Source organism: Colletotrichum orchidophilum (genome assembly GCF_001831195.1).
Source record: "Colletotrichum orchidophilum strain IMI 309357 chromosome Unknown Scaffold_65.1, whole genome shotgun sequence".
Taxonomy (NCBI): Eukaryota; Fungi; Ascomycota; class Sordariomycetes; order Glomerellales; family Glomerellaceae; genus Colletotrichum; species Colletotrichum orchidophilum.
The window spans coordinates 186,000-206,856 of NW_019173021.1; the positions used below are offsets into that span (position 1 = coordinate 186,000).

The window sequence follows — 20,857 nt, forward strand, 5'->3', positions numbered from 1 at the left end:
CACCTCCCAAGAAATAGCAAATCGATATAAGATGAGATTTCCTTGGTGCCAATTAGTAGCAGCGATATGCAATCCTGCCTCGAATTTTGAGTGATAAGACTCAGAGAATATTCCTCAACAACTTGGCCATATTAATGCATCAATTATAATATGAGACTGTTGCGGTCTCTGCTGGTCGTGGTTACCAGATACTTGGCTTGGTGATTGTGTGAAACAAAGAAGGTTAAAATTTCCGAGGCAGAAGTTTGTTGCTACTTCGACGTCTTCTCATGTCTCCCCAAAGGATTTCTGGAACTCACATCACGATATTGTCAACATTGCAGCTTGCAGACTGTAGTCTGAAGAGTGCTGCCTTGTTGAATAGTAGTTAGTTGTAGGACTCGAAACAGAAGCCCCTTTAATGTCCGAGCTCATACTGAATAAGTTGAGATGAAATAGTGGCGTGGGCGTTCGACATGCTGTAAGTACGATCTAGTTCCCGGTGAATTGGAAGCCTTCATTTACCATCGAGCCGGGATAGAGAAAAGCATCGAGGCAATAGTTCGGAAAGTGCCAGACCGCACCCACATAACTTGTGTTTACTAATCGCGAAAGAGTAGATTGATCCACCTTGGTGTTTGACTAATGAGCGACTGGGATGTCGGCAACTAAATACCAACCTGGAAAGGATGAATGAAAGTGCAATGTTCGTGTGATTAGGGTGCTAATCTTGGTAAAAGACAATCGAGTTGCCAAACGAAGCTTGAACTGCGCTTGAGCCGTCGTCTGCGACGTGTTTGAGGGCGATTCCGTTGCATCCAAATTGGCAAAAAAAGGAGACTCAGGAGAGTGCTGACGGGCATTTCTCGGCATACAAAAGTTCATTGAACGAGAAAGGCTATCGGAACAGCAGATACATGTCGAATCGAGGGTAGCTGCCCAGCTGGGCTGCCAGTCTGTAGCCTGGAGTCAAGAGACAGGTGCTTGGAATGTCTACCTCGTTGATTACGCTCCGAATGGACTAGTGCATGCAAAATGATCAACGATCACCGGCCTAGGAGACTTTCCTAGTGTCCATCGAGATCGCCGGGCGCTACTTCCTTCCTACCCCTGAGATCCGCGGCATTGTTTCTTTTCCTAAACTCCTAGATGCTAGCGTCGGTGAGAAGGGAGGAAAGGAGGGAATGGGCTCAAACCACCAAAGCCCAGACCAAGAGTCGTGTGCGATTATCCTCGCAGCCAGGCCCCTTTCAAGGTTCATGTTGCGGGAGACTCCCTTTTAAACCGTCCGATCTTTGAGTCAGTTGATATAGTTCAGCCGAAAAGCTTTGTCAGATTTCAGGTTAACAAACCAGAGAGGCAAAACATATCGACACTCTAAGATGAACGGAGTAAGAGCTGCCCAGACTTTGAACGGGTCCGCCCCAGACCGTTCGTCCGGTTTGTGGCGGGTTTGCACGAATTTCATATTCAACCTCAAACATCGTCATGGATGTCGGCAGTTGGCGACGCTAATGAGCCCCGCCTCGATATTAATTCTCCGAAGTCTCCAATAACGGAACACTTGGACCACAGAAGTCTAATTTACTCGATGGCCCTTTCGGCAACGAAAATAGCATTGAGGATCGGTATAGCTCCTCAATTGATATCACGAATCCGAGTGCATCGGGGCTCGCCGGGCTAGGATGAGGTCGTACGCGGTTATTATGCTCGGAATCTTGTCTCCTGGCTGCTGCGGGACGTCCGGTCCTGCAGCACGTGAATATAAATAAGCCGGCCGATCTCACTCGGGCAACGGTTATCAAGAAAGCCTCCTGCAGCCAACGCAAGTAGTTGATCCCTTCAACAAGCCACTCCTTTAGCAACAACAAACTACAGACATTCGCTTCCAACAGACCAACTCATCAACATGAAGAGCTTCATCAACCTCTTTCTCGCGGCCACCGCCGCCACTGGCGTCATGTCTTTCGCCTTCAGCAAGCCCGTCGAGCGGCGTCACACCGGCGCCGAGCTCAAACTCAAGCTCGCTAACGACGTTGTCAACTCTGCCGCCTACAAGAAGTTCATGAGCACTGAGGTTCTGCACCCGAAGGTGCTCAAGGCTCGCAAGAACGACGATGACGACGAGCCCGACCCAAACCGCAACGCGACCATCCCCGACGCCATCTATGTGCTTCAGTGCGTTGAGGAAGTAAGTGAACGGAGCCAACTGACTTGATCGTGAAACAATACTAACAGAGGCAGGGTTTCCATGGTCTCTGCGGAACCTTCAGCTCCAGCCCCGGCCAGTGTGGTGAGTACCAATCCTCAAAGCCGTTTTTGAAAAGAATCTACGCTGACTCGCATGTGAAGTCTCTTACTACGACTACAACCATCACAACACCACCGATATCAGCAAGCCTTTCAACAACAAGGTCAGTTCCCTGTCTGTCGGCTCCGGTGGCAAGTGCCAGTTCTACAAGTAAGTAGTCTCAAAATGAATTCCAAATGCATTCAGCGGCGGCGTGTTAATGACCTACCAATAGGTACAAGTTCTGCGACAACAAGAACGACGACAGCGGTCTCACCTCTTCTTACAACTTCGACCTGTCCGTCGCTCTGCCCGAAGACCCTCGCACTGTCGAGTACGATAACCAGATCACCTCTTGGAGATGCTAGGCAGGCCAAGCGCCAGTTGATCTTCATTCAGCACTACAGATACGACAAGTGGCAATTGAATTATTCTTGTATTTCCTTGGTTCGGAGTGCCTTGGGTGATGCCTTTGAGCTGCTCTCCAAAGTTTGGGGGCATTTCCATACAGCGTGAAACTTTGCGATGGTCGGGCGAGAAGAACATGAATAAAAAGTACATTACATGACCGGCTTCATCCTAGCAACTAGTGGTCTTGTGCTCGAAAATGAGTGCACATTGGATAACAGCACGGTTCATCTGATGGGGCTTGGTAACGAAGTCCAAAGTAGATGAGTGGTTTGATGAAGTAATCTGCACGTACCGCCCCTTGCTTCCGTGTTGCCAAATGCGGTAGGTTTTATTGCAGACGACAGCTCTGATTGGACCTGTGCTGCTGCATTCGTCTGTGAGAGTTAGACCCCGTTCAGCCGCCATGCAACAATATCGTTTGGAAAGAAACCCGCCTTCGGCTCATGGTTTGATTGTATATCTTCTTTCCTATAGAATCCTTTTCTTGTTCCAAGGCAGGCCTCTGGGTCTAGTCATTCTAAGGTTTGTATGATGATTATTCCAAAGCCCTCCGAGAAACCTCAATCACCACCGCATTCGTCACTCAAATCATCGCGAAGACGACCACGGAGCCCTGCCCCTCACTCAACTGTTCCAAGATCACCTCCACCGGCACCATCTGCAAGAGCTGTTCTGTGGAGTAATGCACTACCACTTTGTCCGTTACAAAGTCTTGCGGCTGCCCCGGCGTTCTCTCAACTACATCCGTCGACTTCGAGTGTGGAGAAGCTGACGTCTGTAATAAGATTGAGTGCAGAACGGTGTACGCAGTGACAACCCCTGTGCGCCAGAATTCCTTTTCTTCTGGAACTCGGAAGGGTGGGGGAAATGAAAAGAGGGGAGGAGAAGGACTTCGGTTCGGTGATCTTCAGGGATTGACTAAACTCTGCTGCAGCTCACATAGGTACCTGATTGCAATTGCAGTCATTCTCTCGAACGAATCAAGTTTTTCGATAGTCAAAGGCCCTATCCAAGAAACCAAGGTTGTACCAAGTGGACGAATCGGACATTCTTTCCTGGAAATAGAGACAGGGCAGCTCCAAATCTCCGCACGAGACATCTCCAAGATGAGGGGTCGTTGCGTGATGTTATTTGGAGACCAAAGGAGAGGAGTTTCGCCCAAGCTTAGACTCTCTGGGCTACTGTGCCGTTCAAGTGCATTGGAGTAATGCGAGTTGGCTGCATGGACCGTTCGAACCAATGTGTGGTGGACATTTCCTGGGCAATGATCACCAGATGCTGCCCGAAGCGAATACATCTCGCCAAAACTGACATGGTTTGGACGAGTATTTGCCCGGCATATCGCGCAAGACAGATCGGCCCGAACTGGACCCCATGACTTCAGTGTTCACTGCCATGTTCTTGAAAGATTGATCATTTTTGATGTCACACAGGCCCCGTTAAGCACGTTTTCTTCCAAGCCTCGGATGATCGGATCCTACCGAATTGACACAAAAAGTGGCCATCGGACCATGATGTTGCGACATAATAGCTGGCCGTGTTGGTTGCCGAGGCACAATCTCTCTTGCGACTTGCGAGCACGCTAGACGAGCCAGTCCAGCGCGCAACGGGAGCTTTGCCCGTCGGTGAAAAGATCGCCTTAAATTGGCCGTTGAAAATTTCAAGACGCTACTGCAAGACCCCCGGCGGTGATGCAAGCGATCAATGACACCAGGCTCCTGGGTTTCTCAATGATTGCTGCGGCTACGGGAATCGCGGGGGGGCGGCTGGGGGGGTTAGATCATCTATTTAGGTACTCCAGTCTGCCCCAGTTCCCCTCATGATTCCCCGCAATTGTCGGTTCGATCAACACCGAGCACGTTTGTCCGGATGCTACGCTGTGCCAGGGTACTCTGGATGGGGACCGGGGTGGCCGGTGGGCAGGGTGGGATGCCTTTAAAGAAGACGCGATGGCTTCTTGCGCGCGCCGTTCTCCATTGGCTGCTGGCTTTACTTTTACGGCTATCAGGTTGCATTGGTCAAGTTTCAGCAATAATCTAGACGCCACGATGAGGTTTGGTCTGAAAGCCGGCGGCCTGCTTTGGCTTGCTGCGTCGCTTTGCGGTACGCAGAGCGCTTTGGCTCAAGATGTTGACTGGCCGATTCATGACAATGGTCTCAACGAAGTCGTCCAATGGTAGGCTGGCTTAATTCGTTGACAGATGCAACATTGGGCTCAATACTGACGGAGTTCCACACAGGGATCACCACAGCTACATTGTGAACGGAGAGAGACTTTTCGTCTTCTCTGGCGAAGTAAGACAACTCCTCTCCCCGTATCGCATGTTGAGATCGTCGGACTAACGATTGCAGTTTCACTATTGGCGTATTCCTGTGTTCGTGATCCAACTCGGTCTGTTCTGCGGGACTTGCTGACATGTCGTGAAGTCCTGAACTTTGGCGGGATCTCCTCGAAAAGGTCAAGGCGGCTGGGTAAGATTTGAGCATGGCAGAGGCAAGCTTCAGGTTGCTGACTTCCTACGATAGTTTCAATGCTTTTTCAATCTACAACCACTGGGGCTACCACAACCCCACGCCCGGTGTGTTGGACTTTGACAATGGGGCCCACAACTTTACCTCTATCATGACCGTGGCGAAGGAACTTGGCATCTACCTCATCATCAGACCTGGACCCTACGTCAACGCGGAGACCAACGCCGGTGGCTTCCCTCTCTGGGCCACTACTGGCGCCTATGGTTCTCTGAGGAACGACGACGAGAGATACACTGCGGCATGGACCCCCTTCTGGTCGGAGATTTCCAAGATCATTAAGCCCCATCTCATTACGAATGGCGGAAACGTCATTCTGTTCCAGGTACGTGATCATACGCAAGGCGTTGTCGAGAGTGCATATGCTGAGCGGAAATTCAGATCGAGAACGAGCTCAGCGGACAGTGGAAGAACATTCCCAACAGAGTCTTGAACCCGCCCATCGCCAACTATATGCAGCTTCTCCAGGACAGCGCCCGGGAGAATGGAATCGACGTACCTCTCTCTCACAACGCTCCCAACATGGTAAGAGACTCTGTCGAAGGAACCGTGTCGTTTCCTTTTCTGACACAATCCAGGGCGGCTTTTCCTGGTCCAAAGACTTTTCCAATGCTACTGGAAATGTCGATGTCGTCGGTGTCGACAGCTACCCTTCGTGCTGGAGCTGCAACTTGAGCGAGTGCACTGGCACGAACGGAGCCTATATCCCTTACGTAAGTTACTCAGAGTTCACTGCCGCTGGAGTCATTGTCCTTTTGCTAATCGTGCCCACCCGCAGCTGACTCAAGATTATTACTCGTAAGGATGCCTTGTTGCTTGGATGCCTCCCTGTGCCACAACTGACAAAACTGCTTTAGCTACTTCACCATTCAGTCGCCGTAAGTATTTCAAATCCGATTCCGAGTAAGGCAGAAGTCTAATTAGGTATTTTGCAGTTCGCAACCCAATTTTCTCCCAGAGTTCCAGGGTGGTTCTTATAACCCCTGGGGTGGACCCGAGGGTGGCTGCCCCAGCGACATTGGCGCCGACTTTGCCAACATCTTCTATCGCGATCTCATTTACCAGAGAGTCACCGCCATCTCCCTTTATATGATGTTTGGCGGAACCAACTGGGGTTGGCTTGCTTGTCCCGTCGTTGGTAAGTCTACATAGTAGCCGGCCAGCCCACAATCTCCGTAAGATCGAGTCATGCTAATTCTACGGGGTAGCTTCGAGTTACGACTACTCCTCTCCGGTGTCTGAGAACAGAATCATTGGCAGCAAGTTCCACGAGACGAAGCTTCTGACGCTGTTCACTAGAGGTTCGTATGGCCATCGTCCAATCGGAGAAAAGATGGATTTTAACATTTTTGATAGTGGCCAAGGATTTGACAAAGACTGAGAGAGTTGGAAACGTTAGTGAAGAAAAGGTACTGGAAATTTGAGATGCTAACCTGTCCCAGGGTACCGGCTACACCACCAACTCGGCCATTACCGTGTCTGAGCTCCGAAATGTCGACAACAACGCAGCTTTCTACGTTGCCCGTCACGCCTACTCCCCTTCCAACACCAACGAGGCTTTCAAGCTCTCTGTGAACACCTCCCAGGGTGCCCGTAGGCCTTCCTTATACCTACCCTCAAATTCTGCTCATCGAATGCTGACTTGGTGCAAGTCACCATCCCTCAGCATGGCAGCTCGATCGCGCTCAACGGCCACCAAGCCAAGGTCCTCGTCACCGACTTCAGGTTTGGTAACAAGACGCTCCTCTACTCCACCGCCGAGGTTCTCACCTACACCATCATTGATGGCCAAGAAATCATTGCCCTTTGGCTTCCCGAGGGCGAGGCCGGCGAATTCACAGTCACTGGTGTCAACTCTGCCAAGTTGGTAGGAGAGGGCAACGTGGGCGACTTCAACGTTTACCCCGGCAAGAGCAACGTTACAATCGCATACACTCAGAAGAAGGGTATCACTCTCATCAATCTTGGAGATGGGTCCCGCGCTGTTCTTCTCGACCGCAGCGCCGCGTACCTCTTCTGGGTTCCGACGCTTGACAACGACCCCTTTGCGCCCGCCAACAAGACTGGTAAGCCTAGTTTGATTGACGCACCCAGTGCGACTTTACTGATGTTATGTGTCTAGTATTTGTTCAGGGACCTTACCTCGTTCGCCACGCTGCATTCAACGAGACGGGCCGCAGCCTGGCGCTCTTCGGAGATGCCGACCAGGAGACCATCATCACAGTCTTTGCCTCCGAGTCTACCTGTGGTATCACCTGGAACGGCAAGAAACTCGGGCTCCTTTCGAGAGAAGGCAACGTTTTCACCGCCAAGATCGAAGGCCCTACCAAGTTTGACGTCCCCGCGCTAGGTCCCTGGAAGGTTCACGACAGCTTGCCTGAAATTGCTACTGATTACGAGGCCACATCTGATAGTTGGGTTGGTAAGTGATAATTCCCTTTCTCATCTTAGAATGTAATCTGACAAAGACTTAGCGGCCACCAAAGCCAACACCTCAAACACCGTCAAGCCCGCTTCCAACAATCCCGTCCTCTACGTGGACGAGTACGACATCCACGTCGGAAACCACATTTACCGCGCAACCTTCTCGACCTCCGAGACCGCCCCGACTGGCGTCTTCCTCAACGTCACCGGCGGTCTGGCCTTTGGCTACTCCGTCTGGCTGAACTCGGCCTACGTCGGCTCGTACCTCGGTCTCTCCTACCTCGGAGCGGACGCTCGAGAATTCTCCTTTGAGAACGCCACCCTCGCCAAGACGGGAGACAACGTCCTGGTCGTCATCATGGACAATTCAGGCCACGACCTGCGCGAAGCCGCCCTCGCCCCCCGCGGCATCACCAACGCGACCCTCCTCGGCCCCGACGCCCAGAACTACAAGTTCTCCGAGTGGAAGATCGCCGGCACCGCCGGCCGCAACAACCTCATTGACCCCGTCCGAGGCCCCATCAACGAAGGCGGCCTGTACGCCGAGCGCGTCGGCGCCCACCTCCCCGGCTACCCCGACGCGGACTGGGCGTCCTTTGACTCCGCCAACGGGTCCCTTTCCGTCCCGGACGCCGGCATCCGCATCTTCCGCACCGTCGTCCCGCTCGACGTCCCCGCGGGTCTCGACGTCTCCATCTCCTTCCGCCTCACCGCCGCGCCTGACGACACGAACCGCCTCCGCGCCCTTCTCTTCGTGAACGGATACCAGTACGGCCGCTTCAACCCTTACATTGGCAACCAGGTTCAGTTCCCTGTCCCGACCGGTATTCTCAACTACAATGGGGACAACACCATTGCTGTCACGGTGTGGAGTCAGGCGGCGGAGGGTGTGGCGCTGAATGTCGAGTGGCAGGCGGATTACGTCCATACCTCGAGCTTCGATATGGGCTTCGACAGCAAGGCTTTGCGGCCTGACTGGGATGAGAGTCGTTTGAAGTTTGCTTAGATGTACTTGTATCTAGATCCATGTTGATGGACATAAGAACCAAATACTTTGAAATGCACATCACCAATAAGCCTGTATTGACGCACGTGTATGAATTTTAAGGGATGAGAACGTACTTCGGAAACGAATAAAAAACCTTGACGGCCTTGGCTCTCCCATTGGTAGCCCCTCAAGCTTTTCTCAAGAAGTCCAGATTCCCAGCACTAGCTGCTAAGATGCTTTTGATGCTACACCAATGGTACATCTTTGCCAAACTTCATCCTGCGCTGTGCCTCTAAGTCCAGGCGTCTGTCTACCCGTGGGACGCAAAGTCGAGTTGTCAACGTTTGTCGTTCTGATAAGTGTTGTTTCCCCGAACATGAGAAGTATCCCAATCGTTGCATTCTGTATACACGGCCCTTCAAGATTGGCTTTAATCCTTGCTCCATGACAAGCTTCTGTGTATTCTCCACATCCCACGAACCACGATGACGAAGGAGAATGTGCCCGAAGAGCTGCAGTCCCTCAGAAGAACCCCGGCAGACTGAATGGGGCATTTTGTCTGATCGTGTATCTTGATTTGCATCCTAATCAAAGCGTCGAGATGGCAATTGAAGGCTGGAGTCTGGCCGATGAGAAGGCTCGTACAGTCATCATGGTCAATTGGCATTTCGCGTCCAGAATGTCTCGTCAAGGCCACCCAGCAAAAACCAGAATCCGGTTGAGTTACTCTGGCGGTTAAAAACCAAGATTTTAAATGCAATCTTGATAGAGAAGGAGCATCTCAATAGTTTTGCTCCTCACTTTGCTGCTTCCTCTTCCACTTTCCTCCGGCTTCCTTCCTCTTGTCTCTTTACTCTTGCCTCCTACCACTTGCCTCCTTCCACTGAATTCCTTCCTATGTAGCAAGTAGCAGAAATCACTGAAGGCTCTATAAAGAGGACAATCTTTTGCCTCTTGGTACAGATATCTTCCCCAACAATCTACACTCTCATACTTTTGTTTCCCGAAATCTACACGGCCGTACCTCGTTCATCGATAGTACCAAATTTCCATTCATTCGCTCGAATTTCCCATGGAAGAGTTTCAATTAGCTCTTTCAATACTGGAACATGGAATCAGTTCCACAAAGAGAGGTTGTGGTGGCTCGATACGAGCGGATGGTCGAGAAAATTGCAGACAATGACTCCGCCAGTGTCAAGGCTTGGCTTACCAAGAACACGACAGACAATACTCCATGGGTTCTTCGGGCGCTACCTGAGTACGTCCAAGTGCTCAAGAATCAGTTCCCTGGGTTTTTGCACATCATCAAGCATTCTCGCAATAGCGGTGTCGTCAATGGCACTGCCTTGCTTTCAATCAATCACAAGGTACATACTGTGGATGCAGAGACGCGCCCGACGTACCTATACCGCACTATCCATGGCGATCACCCTTACAAAGGAATCAAAGCCAGACTAGGCCGAGGGACAGATCCAATCTTTTTGCACATTCACTTACGCAAACACCTCCGCTGGCGTTGTCGGGAACTGAGTCCCTTTCTGTCATCAACCGATAGCCTTGCAAAAGCAGTGCGCATCGCCAAGTTATATGAGGACCGAGGCTTCTCTGATATCACAATCTTGAAGTTCAAAACCATTGGCCCAGCATGGGATCACGACAAACAAAGACTATGGGATCCGAAATCGCTGCTTCGACAGCTCAACCTGCATGGAGACATTATGCATTACCTCGATAACGAGTTTCTCGTTGAGCATTCTATCCCGGAGTCGTGCATCGAGAAACGCTGGAAGTGGGGAAGAAGGAAAGCCGAATTCGACCCCGACGGCGATCTCGAGAGACGGGCTCGCGAGGATTTGGATGCGAAGAAGGCCATGGCGGATAAGGCGAAGAAGCGACGCGAAGCGGTGAAGAAGCAAGAGGAAAATGCAGCTGCGAGAAAGCGCAAGGCCTCTGATGAAGGCGGCGAAGACGGGAACTCCGGCGACGATGACCAGGATGGGTTGAAGCCTTGGCCAGAGAAAAGAAAGTACGGCAAGCGGGTCAAAGTTGGTGTTAAGCTGAGGCGCGACGGTGGTGATTGAGGTGGTTTATTTGCAGTTATCTGGTGCAGTGGAAGGAGATCATTGGATTTGAACTCGAAGCTGGGGTTTCGAGACACATGGACATTTGCGGCAAGCTTCACGGGCGATTTGCGCTTTATAGGGATCAGGTTATCGGTTATCAGGAGTACATCATCGCTTTCCTTCTTCATAGACACACGGCACGCATTTAAATTGATTCCAAACCTTTCACTGAATATTCCGATTCCCATCACGTCGATTCATTTAGGCTTCACTCATGTTCATCCTCTGCACTCGGTAAGCCGCCCGCATAGACTGACCTTGTCTAGGAAGCTACAATGCAAATCACATGGATCTGGTATTGATGACTCAAAAGGCAAGTGGCAATTCGTGTCTATGGAAGGGGCGATGGACAAGGTAGCTAGAGCAAGCTTTACGGGTAAAAATGCAGCACCTCCTCAAGAAGGCACCTCTGGCCGGAGGATGGGAAAGGGCAAAGAGAAAATGAGCTAGTAACCATCTTCTGCTTCATGATTCTGGTCACCATCATCTGTTAGTGCTATTCTTCTCCTCAACATACCTCTCTACCCGCATTGCCACTCACTTCATTGCCACATTCTGGGCCGTAATATCACCTATCAAGGACCCAACGAACCAACCATGTCCGACTCCGTCAAATTTGAGCCCTTTCTTCGCCTACCTGTAGAGCTCCGATATCTAATATGGAACGCGAGTCTCGAACCACAAGGCCGGCTCGTGGTCGTATCTCCCAAATGTGACTGGCTCGCTCGAAGATGCCGGCTGCCCGTCATGTCCGCCGTCCATTATGAAAGCCGCAAAGAGTTCCTTCGTCTCTACACTCGACTCATCGACGAAGTCCCGGACCAGCGCCTTCACACAGCCTTCCGAGATCGGAAAGTCGAAGATCACGTCTACCTCAATACTCGAATTGATACCCTCGTCCTCGGTACGGTAACTAACACTAGCGTTGTTGACCAGCATTTGCACCTATTCCGCCCTGTGCTGTCTCTGACCACGCCCGATTACACCGTTGGGGTCATGATCGATATGCCAACCCTGTCGCGCCGTGACAGAAACCGCCTTCGACGAGTACGCTTGCACGACACCAATTATTTACAGCAGGTCTTCAACCTCAGAATTAAGAGGAAGGCTGGCATCCATCACCGTGTCCCCGGCCGGGGCATCGCTCCCCTCCCCACTCTCCATTTCCCAAACCTCGAGGTCATCTACCTAGTCTCCCTACGGACTCTAATCACGATGCTGGACGGCGGACTCCATCTTCAGACGCCTGGTTTTGGAATGCATTTCCGATACGTGGTGCCGACCAACGAGCTTTACCGTAAGGTCCACGATATCAGACACCATGAGTATTTCGCTGGTGTACGGCCGAACTACAAGACCCCTCCAAATTGTGACGAGGCGTATGGTTCAAAGAGTAACGGTATGCGCATCGATATTATTCACTCCGGCAATCTCGATTGGGTTACTGGCGACTAGTTCCTCGTCAAGGAGTATGATTGGGCACATGCCGCTTGGGAGCTTGCGGTCGAATACATCACGATGCGGCTGGGTGCAAGAGAGGAGGAGCCGTTGGTCAAACATTCTCGGACGCTTTTGGGTCGTCATGGAAGCGAGACGCGATTGCATACAAGGGCCACGGAAGACCGGCGTTTAAGCGTATGATTCGTCATTTTGTTATTTGAAGCAGGTCAAAGTTCAGCGTCTTGAAAGAAATTCCCACACATTGTTTCCATCTTTCTTCCATGGTTATACTGGAGCTATTAGTGAACTCCCTCGCCTCGCACTGTTGACATTGTTCCCTTCAACCTCGGACACAAAATCTGCGATCGTCAACTTCTGTACATTCAGGTCCTACACTCGTTTAACTATACAAACCATTCACTCCTCTCCGAGTACTATAATAGCGCAAGTAATTATTTCAGTTCCCCTGAAATCCCTCCCCAATCTTTGTGCTCCAAGTTTAATCAGAGCCCTCATGCCCTCTTCTTCTAGTCTCATGTCCTCATGTGGCGCACGCGGACATACAGACCACTCGTTTGAATACTGTCCAGGGCGTCGTCAGGCTTTCCGTCCTCAGTCATATTAGGAAGGCGCGTGTTTACTCGGGCTTTTGATTCTGGTTCCGGCTTCTAAACAGTGGGTATGGCAAAGCCAAATCTGTCTACTATTCCCCATATCACGAGAAAAATAGAAGAGCGATGGGGAAAAGGCAAGCAGCATTGCTGGCAAGGAGAAAACCCGATTCAAAAGTCTCCTGAAAGAACTGCAACTAGAGAGGCTGAGAGTAGCAGCAGCCAATGATGAAAGCCACCGAGTCAGTGTCCTCCCCAGCCAGGACCTCGTACGACTTGCGCCTGCCCCTGCCGGCCCTCGCCTGAGTCAATCGGGACTGCCGAGAGGAGTACTTCCGCGTCTGCGTCGCGATGGCCGACGAGGACGAGGACGTGGTGGATCCCTGGCTGAGGCATTCTACAGTCAACTTCAACCCGGAACCTGGGTGCCTACACGAACCTGGATATGTAGAACGCCCAGGACCTCTGGTGCGCGAAGCTCATAATGCTGCCCCCGATGCCTCGACGCTCTCGCGAAAAGGTGCGAGAGGTTTGGATCTGCGAAAATGACTTGCCCGCGCAGCACCGTCTCTTTTTCGACAGGGATATGCGCAGTCTCGTTCAAGAAGGCTTCAAACCGCTTCCCCTTCGACAGGCTCATCTTCCCCAGCCTCGAGACCGTCTTCGAGGCGGTCTTCAATATCCACGAAAGGTTCCTGTCGTCCTTGAACAGAAATGAGTTGGTCGTGCGGTACCATGTCGACACAGAAATGGCGTACATCAACGTTGCCAATATTTTTAAGGCACTGCCTGACGCACCGCTGAACCACAGTGACAGTCGAAGCGTTGCCTGATGACAAGTACACGTTTGGGGATTGTCTTCAGTTTCGATGGATTTGGGAAATTGTTGTTTCTATTGTGAGGGACCGTTTGCGGTGTAGCTCTAGAGGCCCACAAGATTGAGCCGCCAGTTGAGAATCCAAATGGGTCGGATTGACCCTAAGTTCTTCAGATTAAGAGGACTGATTATGGGAGTAACATGAGGGTAGAGAAGACAGTGTTCTTGAGTCGAGGAGATTGAAATGGCAGTATAGTATGGTGTTGACTTGAGTCCCAGCAACACAAATCCAGATGGCACGGCATGGAGTCACAGGGAGAAGAGATAGGCCTAAACTGTATCAACAGTGAACTCAGCAGGGAGATCTTCACAAAGGATGCAAAATGCCAGAAATGATCAAAGAATTTGAGGGCTCCTTGGCATGTTTGCATTCTCCTTGTCCGTACCTAGCTCATTAACATGGTTTTCTCGTCCTAAGTTTGCCTTTCTGATGTTCTATGTTTAGTTCACAGGAATCTGGCAGGAATTTGAAGGAGCTATGGCTGGAATGAATGCGTGTATTAGGGCTGATAACTTCACTTCAGGATGTAACCTGGGCTGAAGCTAGTCTCCGATGAAGCCCATCGTCCGAAAAGGGGGCGAGATTAAGTAGAGGATAGGTAAGTGTAGACGAGAGGAATATCTCACTCGTCTGAACACCTGAACGTCTGAATGTATGAACCGTCTGAACGTCAGACGAGGGTTGAGTCCACCGGCTCACCCCATCAGCGAGCAGCCTTCAGATCACGCTCAAAAGCAGATGATAACAAAGCCGTCTGTTCAAACACACGATGAGAGCATTTCCCGACGAAAGCGCTTTTCTCAACACCAGACGGAGGCACTCACGACTAAGCAAGCCCTTCAATCATGTGACATACTTCTGAGTGTCTATTTAAATCTGCCAAATTTCCCTTCTTCCAAAAATCTCTCCCTTTAGACCTCTCAGGAATCTGAAGAAGCTTCGTCATCAATCCATACTTTACAACAAACAATAGCTCATCAGACCTCCCTCTCGTCTCAAGATCAGACTACCAACCCCTCAGACAGCATCATCTCGACCATGTCCTCTTCCTCGGCTGACACCTCGTCCAACGTCGCCACCAGCGGTCCCCGCTTCCGCGACCTTCCGCTCGGAGTCCGAATGGCCATCTAGAAGATGACAGGCGAGAACTCTGGCCGGCTCGTTGGTATCGGACCAAACAGCGACGCAAACGCTCGTCGCCCCGGCTTCCCTGAATTCGCCCTCGTCAACAGGGAGAGCTTCCACGCCTTTCTCCAGGCGTACATCCGCATTGACAAGAACCCCCTCGACCCCATTGTCTACCATCCTTCTCTTTATTCCTCGTCCAATGAATCCAACAAGCTCTACTCCAACGCCGCGGCCCTTCTTCCCAACGTCGACTGCATCTATCTCAACCCCCGCACTGACGAGATCTCCCTGGGCTATAAGACCGAGCTCCCCGACCCCAACTGGGTGCCCGGATTCATTCAAGCAGACCTCGGTACCGCCATCAACATCCAGATCAAAATGGCCCGCATCGTGACTGAAGATTTCGAGGACAACTGCCGCTACGACTACCCCGGCCAGCTCTTCGAGTCCCTCGACAACGAGCCCGTCGCCAGCATCGACATGGACGCCTGCAAGTACCGCAACGCCGACCAGGTCACCGTCATCGTCCCCGGCTTCGACAAGGACGTCTGGGGTTCCCTCTCCGGTGCCGTCTCCTTCGTCGCCCACTACAACGTCGACACCAAGCGCGTCTTCGTCGACGATGACTACGATGGCGCCGACGACAAGGCCCTCGAGACCTTCCGTCTCGAGGTCCCTCACAAGTCGGACGGAACCAGCGAAGCGTCGGACGAGACCAACGGAGAGTCGGACGAGACCACGCTGCTCGCGGTTCGGATCGTCTTCCACCGCGGCTCGGATGAGAACTACCACGGTCACGAGCTCAAGCCCATCGTGGCTGCCGACCTCGCCGACCTGGGTGACATGAGTTACCCAGGTCGTATGGAGAGAGTGTACTGGGAGATTGCCGCCCAGGCCGTCAACCACCGCCTTTTCTGAGAGCTGAATCGCAGCGCCCTAGGGGCCTTCCAGTCCTGATCTCGGCCTATTCCCTTCCTATATCACCAACGACGACGATGTCTGCCAAGGGTGAGGCTGGCTGGAAGGGTTTTCGTACGATACTGTTGTTGGGAGATGATGGGACAGGGGAGGGTAGGGGAGGGGAGGGAATTGTGGGCTCTCGGAGCCAGAGCCTGGCCGGTGAGGGCTGGGTGCGTGGCATTGGGGGTTTGCTTTTATAGTGAACGATTGAATGTCGCCAAGATGAAAGCACATGCTTCCGATTGTGACCATACCCCAGTAATCATTTCGCTGTGTGCTATTCATTCCCTTGAGCTTTGAAGGAAACAGCACCCTTCTGGTCAAATATCAAAAATAATCAGAGTCATTGAGCTTTGTAACTTCAGCTCAGTCCATGCTTGTCTTCCTCCAAGCGCATGTATCTGGAAGCAGCTCATATCTGGTGTGTCAGCTGATCCGAGGTATCGAGTGTCGTCGTTCTCCGCGCTAGCAGGAACTCAGTCTGCCCCAAGATCATCGTGAAGAGGACGGGAGAGGAAAACAGAGAAAAGGGACAAGTTAAAAAAGGGTCCCAGCGCCAATGGTTCCCTCCTTCCGCCATATAGTAAGTACACAATGCCTGCCTTACCTTACCTAGCGTACTATCTGTCTAAAGACCCAAACGTAAAAAAAAGAAAACGAAAGGTCAACTCTAGGGAATCGAACAAAAGGTCAAGCGCCAGGTTGACAGTGGCTCGAGGATTATCAGGTTAGTCTATGACCGCTCCCGCAAACCACCCGGCCACCTTCCCCTGATCGCTTGGTGACAGGAATGAAGGAAGAGAGGCCTAAGGACCTTCCTTCCATTCCCGAGGTCCTCGAAGTACGTACCAGTAATAGCTGCCCGGATATTGATCATGCACTTTCTCGTCCCCAAAGACCTTCCAATATTCACACAACACCTGCCTCGTTATTCCTCAGAATCATGTGCTCTGCCCATCTCTAAAATCTACCAGCAGTGTGAAAAGACGGGGTCCCCCCGCACCAGAATAGGTAAGTAGGTTTTCGGCGAAGGCGGAAAACTCCACAATTCCGCCAGACCGGGCCCAGGCTCGGGCGGCAGCAGCCCGTGACCGACCGGACATCCACTTACTTTAGCGGAGCAAAACTGGCCCACCATCGCCGCTCCGCTGACAAAATGTACCGATGGAAAGCGCCTCGCGGCCGTCGAGGTATGGAGTGAACGGGTTCTTCTTATACAGCCCATGGCCGATGATTTCTCTGCAAATGTCAGCAAACTCCATACCGAGTCCATGACAAGCGTCAACACCGTACGCAGATCGCTGATTTATACATTCGAAACATGCCATGACGATGTCACCGCGACAGAAGTGCAGGACCGTCTTTCGAAATAAAGTCCCAGCATCATCGACTTACCAAACACGCATAAACAGCGAATCATGTAAATCTCCTGGGCGAAAGCCTTCCAGCCTCCAACTCCAACGACAGTCAATGTCGCAATCGCGGGCGGCACCGGCGCCATAGGCGGCACCCTCATCGAGGTGATGTCTACCCATTCAAAACACCAAGTCATCATCCTCTCTCGCCAGGCACTCAGCCAAAACGAAGCCACCGAAGCCGCCTTGACGCCAATCTTCCAGGTAGAGACTACGCCTCCGTCGAAGCCCTTAAGACCCTTTCTCGAAGAATAAACCATCCACACCGTCATCACAGCCTTCGGCATCACCGTCACCCCCCTAGCAACGTCGCAGCTAACCACCATCAAGACAGCCGACCTCTTGTCCGCGGCGAAGCGATTCATCCCGAGCTTATTTGCGATGGGGTATCCCGAGGAGTACGCTCTTTCTTCCACCAAATAAAAAAAACACACTCGTCAGACAATCGTAAGACCATACATCAAAATGGACAACACACATCCCAGCCGCGTCGCCCCCCTCCCGCCTCCGGAACACGACTTCACCTCCCTCGAATTCCTTTCCGAAACCTCTTCAGAATATGGGCCGCGGTCTCCACAACGGCACCGTCACCTTTCACGAGTATTTCGCGCCCGCTGCCCTAACAACCAACCACCAGCACAGCATAACCCTCCTTGATACCCCCCACAATGCCGCCACGATCCCGGGCGACGGTAACACCCCCGTGACATTCATATACACCTTTGACGTGGCGTGCTACATCGTCACTGCCCTGGATATACCCGCTGCTTGGACCGCAGACCACGAGCTTCGCATCGTCTGCGACGGGTTCACCATTTGCCCAACTCGTCGCGCTCGCGGAAGAGGTCAAAGGCGTCAAGTGTGATGTGACGTATGATGATGTAGACAAGTTGCAGAGGTCTCGAGGTTTCCGAGTTTGCCCGGGCACGTGGCGTCGTACGACAAGTTTCCAAAGCAGAGGATCTTGGAGCTGTGGATGGCGACTGGGTTAGGCAAGGTCGAGGGCGGGACAGGGTCGTCGAATGAGTTGTTCCCGGAGATGAAGCCGTTGACTGCGAGCGAGATGTTGGAGAGGTACGTCACTGGAAGGGCGTAGGTAGGGTGTGTCTTTCGGGCGCGCACGTGGAAAAGTTAAATTCAAGGTTGGGATGATATCATGGAATTCCCTGAAACCAAAGAATAAGCAAGTAGACAAAAATTAAAAACAAGTTAGGAAAGATTGGCATCCTCATCTACACGCGAGTACATGATGAAATCCAAAAATGAATTTGTTGCGACCTACGTAGGGATCGAACCTACAATCTTCACAGTATGACTAGGGAAGCCGAAATGTGACGCGATGCCATTTCGCCAGCAGGCCAGCTCGGTTTGATGACAAAGAACAATCACGAACAGCTCATGTACCTAGATGCTGCGGGGTCTCTGCATTCCAGACTCACCGTCCCACTTCACGATGTGGGGTCCGGTCTTTGGACAAACAATGCAGCCAACAACCAAAGACAAACAAGAACCTTGTACATCTTGCTTTGTTTATATTTGTATAGGCATTAAATTAAATCCCCGAAATCTCGGGTATTTATCTAATCTAACTCAATGGGTATCGCACGCAGGAGGCCCGCGCATCCGGGGTCGGCATCCATCCCATTGCATCGCATCGCTACTTCACCTCCACCACAACAGCAGAGTCAGCCGACCCTGCGTCCGTCTGGACGTCCGCCTCAATCCTGGCAGCCTCCTCGGGATCCCACACCGCTTCAATGATGCTCATCCTGCAGCCACTGGGCCTCATCACGCCCTTGAACACGAATCGCTCATCCGCCGCCCTGAAGAGCTCCCGGTACTCATCCTCGTTGCGCTCCTGCGCGTTGAGCACCGCTAGCATGACCATGTCCATGCTGCGGATGATGCGCTCGTCCCAGGGCGTCTCTTGTCCCGCCTCGCGCAAGCATTGGTCCTTGATGACTACTTTGGCGCCTGGCTTCAGTGCTGGGACGAGGTTCTTGAGGATGGAAATGGCGTAGGGCGTTGAGTAGTTGTGCATGATCCAGCGGAAGAAGTAGACTGTTTGGCGATTCAGTTAGTTTTGGCCTCCCCACAAGAAGGTGCCCAAGATACGGAAACCAACAGGGTGAAGAACTCACCATCGGCATCCTTGATAGTCTGCTCTTTGAAAAAGTCGTGCGCCATAAGCTGGACGCGCTCTGCAACTTGAGCGTCGTCGCACAACGGGCTTGGCGCCGAATCCACCGTCTTGGGAAGATCCTGCACCACAAACTTCATATTCTTCCACTTCTTTGCCAGGTCAATCGACACGAACCCATGACTGCCGCCAATATCGACCATTGTCCCTCCCCTGGCGTTGATTTCACCGAAATCGTACGAGTCGACGAGATGCTTGATCTCGTAACCCTCTCCACCCGTCAAGCTGAGCATGGCACCGCCGAATCGCTTGGCGCGAAGAGGATCCTTGCCAAATGTGGCAAACATTGGTTCTTTGTCTACCGTGTCGAATGCAAAGTTGAAGCCGGTCTGCGTGAGGGACGTGGCTTCTGGATACGCCTTGAGGGCCTGCAAAACGTGCGCAGAGGCTGGAAAGTTGTCCTCGAGGTTGTAGCCTACCCAATCCTGAAGCGCTTGGTCTTCGGCCAGGAGACGAGATGCCGCCGTGTGAGCAATCACACCATGGGATGGTTCGCGGAAGATACGATTTGTCATGACGTGACGCAGTACGCGGGCAAGGTTAACGGGATCCAGGGAAGTCTTGGTCTGGAGTTCAGCAAGTGTGATGGTGCCGTTTATAGGTACAAGTTTTGCTGTAAAATATTAGTCGTTGGTGTGATGGCGATGCATTGCGGCTCTGCATTTCTGGGCTTACCAATGCCAAAATGGTTGACAAGCTGAAGACTCAGACTGTCTTGATACTGCCGACTAATCAGCTTGTGACTTTTAGCATTCTCCCAGCGTCTTTACTCACACTCCACGTCTTCCACCGGACGTCCTCTCTCGGGCCGTGGGCCAATGCTTCAAGCTCTCTCGTAGCAAAGATAATCTCCATGCGGCTCTTTTGGATGTCTTCGGGGAGCTTTGGAAAATCGCCCGGGCCATTGGGATCCAAGCTGGGCATTGGCAAATTGTTTTCTTGCATATACCTCTCCAACTTTTCCGTCTCGGATGCAATCTTCTTTGCAAGCTCTGTTAGCCTCGACGGCGAATAAGCAGGCTTCTCTGAGGCGACAGGCGCGGGCTTGGGATTCGGCACTCCATTGGGGACATCGTCCTTGGATTTGGCGGCAGAACGAGTAATGAATGGGGTGAATGATCGGCGATTTTGCTTCTTCTGCTCAACCTCTGCGGCATCGGGTGACGAGCTGGCGCCCAGCCAGCTGCTGAACCTGAATTTGTTCATCTTTACGATAACAATCAGAGAAGGATGCCAGTGGCCTGCGGGTGTCGGGAGAAGTCTGTTCTTTTCTAGTTAGCATGGGTGATAGAAATGGCATGCACCAGGAAAGGGGCGGTTCGGCGGCTCGAGATACAGGAGCACTAGCATCGTTGATCGCAGACTCCGCCTTCATTAGCCACCTGTGCTCGAGCTTGAAATTGAGCTACCTTGTATTGGGCTAGGCAGGTACATGGCAAGGCAACCTAAGGTGTGCGCCTGCCCGATGATGAAGTTGCGGG

At 52.0% G+C, this 20,857-nt stretch overlaps 9 protein-coding genes across 9 annotated transcripts; 8 read left to right on the top strand and 1 right to left on the bottom strand.

Annotated features, from left to right (window-relative positions):
* Positions 1-1,888: 1,888 nt before the first annotated feature.
* On the top strand, positions 1,889-2,637 carry CORC01_07941 (uncharacterized protein; the record flags this gene model as incomplete). The annotated part of the gene is made up of 4 exons (XM_022619576.1): positions 1,889-2,170; positions 2,218-2,272; positions 2,332-2,440; positions 2,505-2,637. The coding sequence occupies 4 exons, from the start codon at positions 1,889-1,891 to the stop codon at positions 2,635-2,637; spliced, it is 579 nt and encodes a 192-aa protein (XP_022473951.1).
* Positions 2,638-3,211: 574 nt separating this feature from the next.
* CORC01_07942 (uncharacterized protein) lies at positions 3,212-3,493 on the top strand (the record flags this gene model as incomplete). Its single annotated transcript, XM_022619577.1, has 1 exon — positions 3,212-3,493. The coding sequence occupies one exon, from the start codon at positions 3,212-3,214 to the stop codon at positions 3,491-3,493; it is 282 nt and encodes a 93-aa protein (XP_022473952.1).
* A 1,235-nt stretch (positions 3,494-4,728) lies between these two features.
* CORC01_07943 (glycosyl hydrolase family 35) lies at positions 4,729-8,639 on the top strand (the record flags this gene model as incomplete). The annotated part of the gene is made up of 16 exons (XM_022619578.1): positions 4,729-4,856; positions 4,921-4,975; positions 5,033-5,055; positions 5,108-5,152; positions 5,207-5,534; positions 5,591-5,734; positions 5,788-5,922; positions 5,988-6,007; positions 6,067-6,087; positions 6,145-6,347; positions 6,418-6,510; positions 6,566-6,603; positions 6,652-6,802; positions 6,862-7,275; positions 7,332-7,631; positions 7,684-8,639. The coding sequence occupies 16 exons, from the start codon at positions 4,729-4,731 to the stop codon at positions 8,637-8,639; spliced, it is 3,054 nt and encodes a 1,017-aa protein (XP_022473953.1).
* Positions 8,640-9,730: 1,091 nt separating this feature from the next.
* CORC01_07944 (uncharacterized protein) lies at positions 9,731-10,702 on the top strand (the record flags this gene model as incomplete). Its single annotated transcript, XM_022619579.1, has 1 exon — positions 9,731-10,702. The coding sequence occupies one exon, from the start codon at positions 9,731-9,733 to the stop codon at positions 10,700-10,702; it is 972 nt and encodes a 323-aa protein (XP_022473954.1).
* A 639-nt stretch (positions 10,703-11,341) lies between these two features.
* CORC01_07945 (uncharacterized protein) lies at positions 11,342-12,199 on the top strand (the record flags this gene model as incomplete). Its single annotated transcript, XM_022619580.1, has 1 exon — positions 11,342-12,199. One exon carries the CDS (start codon positions 11,342-11,344, stop codon positions 12,197-12,199), a length of 858 nt encoding a protein of 285 aa, XP_022473955.1.
* A 947-nt stretch (positions 12,200-13,146) lies between these two features.
* CORC01_07946 (uncharacterized protein) lies at positions 13,147-13,628 on the top strand (the record flags this gene model as incomplete). The annotated part of the gene is made up of 2 exons (XM_022619581.1): positions 13,147-13,315; positions 13,390-13,628. 2 exons carry the CDS (start codon positions 13,147-13,149, stop codon positions 13,626-13,628), a joined length of 408 nt encoding a protein of 135 aa, XP_022473956.1.
* Positions 13,629-14,807: 1,179 nt separating this feature from the next.
* Positions 14,808-15,719, top strand: CORC01_07947 (uncharacterized protein; the record flags this gene model as incomplete). Its single annotated transcript, XM_022619582.1, has 1 exon — positions 14,808-15,719. One exon carries the CDS (start codon positions 14,808-14,810, stop codon positions 15,717-15,719), a length of 912 nt encoding a protein of 303 aa, XP_022473957.1.
* Positions 15,720-17,735: 2,016 nt separating this feature from the next.
* On the top strand, positions 17,736-18,041 carry CORC01_07948 (uncharacterized protein; the record flags this gene model as incomplete). The annotated part of the gene is made up of 1 exon (XM_022619583.1): positions 17,736-18,041. The coding sequence occupies one exon, from the start codon at positions 17,736-17,738 to the stop codon at positions 18,039-18,041; it is 306 nt and encodes a 101-aa protein (XP_022473958.1).
* A 792-nt stretch (positions 18,042-18,833) lies between these two features.
* On the bottom strand, positions 18,834-20,751 carry CORC01_07949 (O-methyltransferase; the record flags this gene model as incomplete). Its single annotated transcript, XM_022619584.1, has 5 exons — positions 18,834-19,237; positions 19,318-19,989; positions 20,052-20,097; positions 20,151-20,617; positions 20,721-20,751. The coding sequence occupies 5 exons, from the start codon at positions 20,749-20,751 to the stop codon at positions 18,834-18,836; spliced, it is 1,620 nt and encodes a 539-aa protein (XP_022473959.1).
* Positions 20,752-20,857: the final 106 nt, after the last annotated feature.